Raw genomic sequence first — 4878 nt, forward strand, 5'->3', positions numbered from 1 at the left:
GAATAGTCATGGGAATGGAAATTTAAAAACAGAATATGCAGGTTTGTGAACCACTGGCCATTTCCTACAGGCTAAAGCAGACATGAACCCAGCAATGCAAATGTTCATAATGAGTGGGGTTCCAATTTATCAATCACATTTAAAAGAATTTCCAAATATGATACTGGATATCTATCTTATAATATATAGTATGATGTAAAATTTTATAGTATTCACTTAAGTCACTGTTGGATATAAATTTCAATATCAGACTTTTATGATAAGACTTCCACATGATTGATATATCTGCCAGAATGCATGGCTTTGTTCATAGATATAACATACACCATTGTGCTATTTATTTCTGTCAAACTGATAAATACTTTATTAAGGTTCTGCCAGAATAAGTTCACACAGTTATAAGAAAAGACAGTTACAATGTTACAGTCATAAATCCTGACAATTCCATCTAGGATAGTAGAAGTTAAAAACAAAAATATTTCTAAATCCTAAACTTACAAATTCACAACTCGTCTTCACTTCAGCTGACATGAAAGTTGTCTTGTGAGTGTTCTGCATGTAGACATTGAATCAACAAAAGCCAGAGAAAACCTTTTACATATATCACATCCTCGAAAATCGGTACTCTACCAGATTTTATAGCTTAAGAGCATTCTTTTGGCTACGTTCTGCTGAAATATGTCAGTAAAATATGCAGATTTACGTAGTGCTCCATAAACATCAACTGGGTTATTAAAGTAAGGAGAAATTGGTAATGTGGCAGTAGTGCACCCACACAATCACATCTACCATTCTCCATCACTAAGATTAAACCAGTTGCAGAAATTTTTGAGCTAGCTTGCTCCTGTCACAATAATCTGGTAAAGTTTAACTGCTTGCTCACTACCAAAATCCTGCCTGAAATGAGGAAGAGTACTGTAAAGAGTACTGTAACTCCACCAACAGAACCCCTAAAATGGTCCGCTCAGCAGTTTTGGATTCCCTGCAAATCCTGCAAATAGCAATCTTATATAGCTACAATTGAAGAATACAGTGAACAGTGGCAACAGTGCATGAATTCAAATGTTTCCAAGGAAAATAAGAAACCGACATATCGCCTGCACTCTAGATAAAAAATTCAAACTCAACAAGAAAGATAAATTTGTATTACTTGTCTATTGAATGCTCAACTTATTGAAGGCATTGCCCTCTGCCAAGTTCACTCTGGTCTCGTCCCTGTAGTTTTTCCAATACAAGAGCAACTGAGGTCATTGATGTCTCTGACTTTTTAAATTCTATATCCAGTTCCTTCTGCTTCACCTGTAAGGCCATACGCTCATTTTCAAGTTTCATTCTTTCGTTCTCCAGTTTCAACCTTTCCAGTTCCCGGTCCTTCTTGCTACAGATTTTTTGCCACTTAAACCGTCGTTTCTCTAGCTCAAAAGCCTGGGCTTGAAGACTTACTTTTTGTTCCTGCAGTTGCAATGTGCGGTTTCTCGTCCACTCTCTTTGCTCCCATGGCGTTTTAGCAGTATCCTGCAGCACCCCCATCATGTCTGCATTCATATTATCTGGTGCATTTGGCTTTTCACATTCATTAGAGATAGGTCGTACCCAATAACTGCCTTCCTCGAAACTTTTACTCATCCTTCCCCTCTTTCCAAAGTCCTCCATTCCCTCAACTTCATCTCCTTCATTCTCGTCATCGCCATCTGCATCATCTTCATCATCCTCGTCATCATTTTCCTCATCCTCTTCCTCACCATCTTCATTCTCCTCCTTCATTAACCCACATGATTCACTTCCTTCCCTATTTTTGGCTATCATTGATGACTGCATGCATGACTGTGGATCATGTTCGAGTGGCATATGCAATTGATTGCATTTGTGGTAGGTGCACATTTCCTTGTAGAAGAGGTGTTTCGAACTCAGAAGTTTCCTCACATCTTCCTTTGTCTTTGGTGAAAGATGAGGCATGGTGTCTAAAAGAGAAGGGTTTTCCACAACCCTGCAGGTTGTGCCCTTCCCAAGGATATCATTAAGTCTCTTGTACCTCTTATTGAGGTCATTGAATTTATCCTCACATTGCTGGGGAGAAACAGAGCAACCCCTCTCCATCATAAATCTAGAAACAGATTTCCACTTGCCCTTCTTCTGCAACATACCAGATTTCCTCTTGTTCCCGTCAGAGCACTCAGGAGCACCATCTTCACCCACATACAAAACTACAGTGATCAGAAGCCTAACCATCTCATCGGTCCATTTCATACGTTGCCATGGGGAATTTTTCTTGCTCTTCCCTCCACTGAGATGGCTGTCAGTGCCGTCTTCCGTGAAGCTCGGTTCATCCTCTTCGCTTGTAGTAGGTTTTCCCTTGTTACAAATTAAAGAATTCTTTGGGGTGCCCTTGGAATCAATCATAGCCAACGGTGGTTCATTCTCGACCACGATTCCTGCGTGTTGGGCAACTGGAAGAGATCCCATTGCTTGCATATGATGATGATGATGTGCAAGCTGCTGTTGATGATTCTGCTGAGCAATCTGCTGTTGCTGATGATTCTGATGGGCAATCTGCTGCTGCTGATGATGATGCTGCTGTTGTTGGTGGTGATGATGTAATGGCCCTTCCAGCTCCAACATCCCCGCCGTTGACCCAGCCAACATAGTTCCAGCCATCACACTGTCATCCATTATATTATTTTCTACCTATTCTCTACCATCAGAATGTTTCTCCAATTTATAACTTCATTTGCTTTTTCCACCGACTCTTCTTAATGCACTTACATTACCCTGATATGGGTGACGAGTTCACCATAACGTGTTGAGCATGAGATAAATTTTATGCTTATGAACTGCCAAAAATTCAGATCACATACTATTGTGGCCAAATGGCTGCTTTTGGTCTGCTGCAATAATTTCCCCTGCCAGTACCCGATTTCCCTTGAATTTTCTATTAAAGTATCAAAACATTGGCTCTCAACATCAACTCCATGTTGCAAATCCCATAGACCCAACATTTCTGGAACTTCCGTTTTACTTTCTAAGGCCGACTCCCTATAAAATCTACTATCTGTACATCTTATGATGACTACCCTCTCCACACATTTTCCTTCTATTTCCTCCAGAACACTTTTGTCTGTAACTATTTCCCCTCCCAATACACAGATTTCAATGTGCATAACCACTGACAGAATCAAAATCTTCCTCTGCTACTTTCACACATATAAAGCACTACAATAACCTCCCTTAACAAAACCCTGCTACCCTTATACTGTAGCAATCCAATCCCTCACCCCTCAATTTAACAAAAAAAAAAAAGAGAAAAGAAAAGTACATCAAAATTCAAGCGGTGGGCTTACCACCAACATAGCTATAACCAGAAACTGCAAACCCTCCAGCGCTTCTTGTGCGATCAATCAGGCCAACAACTCCACCGGCGAGACCCCGCCATGATCAGAAGAAAAACCTCAGTTTCCTCGCCTCGGTTCTGGTTTTTTGTTCATGTAACTTGAAAACTTTTTAGACTCAATTTCAATCGTATTTGGAGTGACAAATGCAATTCGCCAGAATTGGGGAGGGGGTGGCCTCTTTCTCGTTTAGGACATGCAAATTGAGGTGGGTCTCCTGGGGCCCAAGATCTTCAGATAACCGGTTGGAAGGTCTATTAAGTTCAGATTAAACAATTGGTTGTATAGTCCAAAGAAGCTTTTTATACGTATTAATTGAGTGATTGTGGGAGTTAGTTTTATATGAAACCAAACAAATTGTCCATGTGATAATGGTCATTTTAGGTCTTTACTTTGTACGATGTATACAAAAATTTAAGTCTTCGTAATATTAAGAATTTAACCTATTATTTATTTTATTAAGAATTTAACATATTGAGTTTGATCATTTTTTTTTGGGAATAATCACATCATGGGTTTTTGTCGACGTACCATTTAATGTGGAATAATTTAACATATTATTTATTTTATTAAGAATTTAACATATTGATTTTGATAAAAATATTCGGAATAATCACATCATGAGTTTTTGTCAAATGAATTTTGTGGACGTACCATTTAATGTGGAATAATTTAACATATTATTTATTTTAATAAGAATTTAACATATTGATTTTGATAAAAAAATTCGGAATAATCACATCATAAGTTTTTGTCGATGTACCATTTAATGTGGACTAAAAAAATAACATATTATTTATTAAAAAATTAATCTATTATTTATAAAATGCACTGTAATTATAAATTTCCTCGTAATATTAGGAATTTAACATATTATTTACTAAAAAAATAATTAAGAAATTAATCTATTATTTATAAAATTCACTATAATAATAATTTTTAATGGTATATTATTAAGTGTAATTTAATTATTATATGGTTTTTTTTGTTTTTCTTGAAATTTGATAAGAATGTCTAGTAATTGTAAGTTTCGATTGTGTAATGTGCAAATATTTAGTATTGAATGGTTTAAGGGTTGAATCTATTTATATATTCAAAAATACATTTTAAACAACTAAAATTCACAATTTTGCTAAATATTATATTAAGAGATTTCTACCAAAAAACCAAAAATATCTAATAGTTAGTTAGTTAAGTCATTCCAATATATTATATACAGGAGCACATATTTCCTTGAGAGGGCTTAATAGTTAAGAGTATGTACCAACATGTGTTTCCTTGAGTGGGTTCAATAGTTAAGGGCATGTGTTTCCTCCTAAAGTCACATGTTTACATGTCCATAGAGTAGAGCATGTATGCACTTTAGTAGTCAAATTGCTATGAGAAATTGATCCATTTTGACATTTAAATTATTATTATTATTTAATACAAAAAAGAATTTAATTTATTTTAAACTCTTACAAAAATTAAAATCTTTATAATAATATCTTAA

At 36.0% G+C, this 4878-nt stretch overlaps 1 protein-coding gene across 1 annotated transcript; it reads right to left on the reverse strand.

Moving 5' to 3' along the window:
- Nucleotides 1-1150: 1150 nt before the first annotated feature.
- LOC149153928 (uncharacterized) lies at nt 1151-3584 on the reverse strand. Its single transcript, XM_089439015.1, has one exon. The coding sequence runs from the start codon at nt 2668-2670 to the stop codon at nt 1171-1173; it is 1500 nt and encodes a 499-aa protein (XP_089295141.1). The 5' UTR covers nt 2671-3584; the 3' UTR covers nt 1151-1170.
- Between the last annotated feature and the right edge of the window lie 1294 nt (nt 3585-4878).

This window comes from Pinus tabuliformis, chromosome 9 (genome assembly GCF_031772625.1).
Source record: "Pinus tabuliformis cultivar Carrire ecotype Pingquan chromosome 9, CPIR1, whole genome shotgun sequence".
NCBI lineage: Eukaryota > Viridiplantae > Streptophyta > Pinopsida > Pinales > Pinaceae > Pinus > Pinus tabuliformis.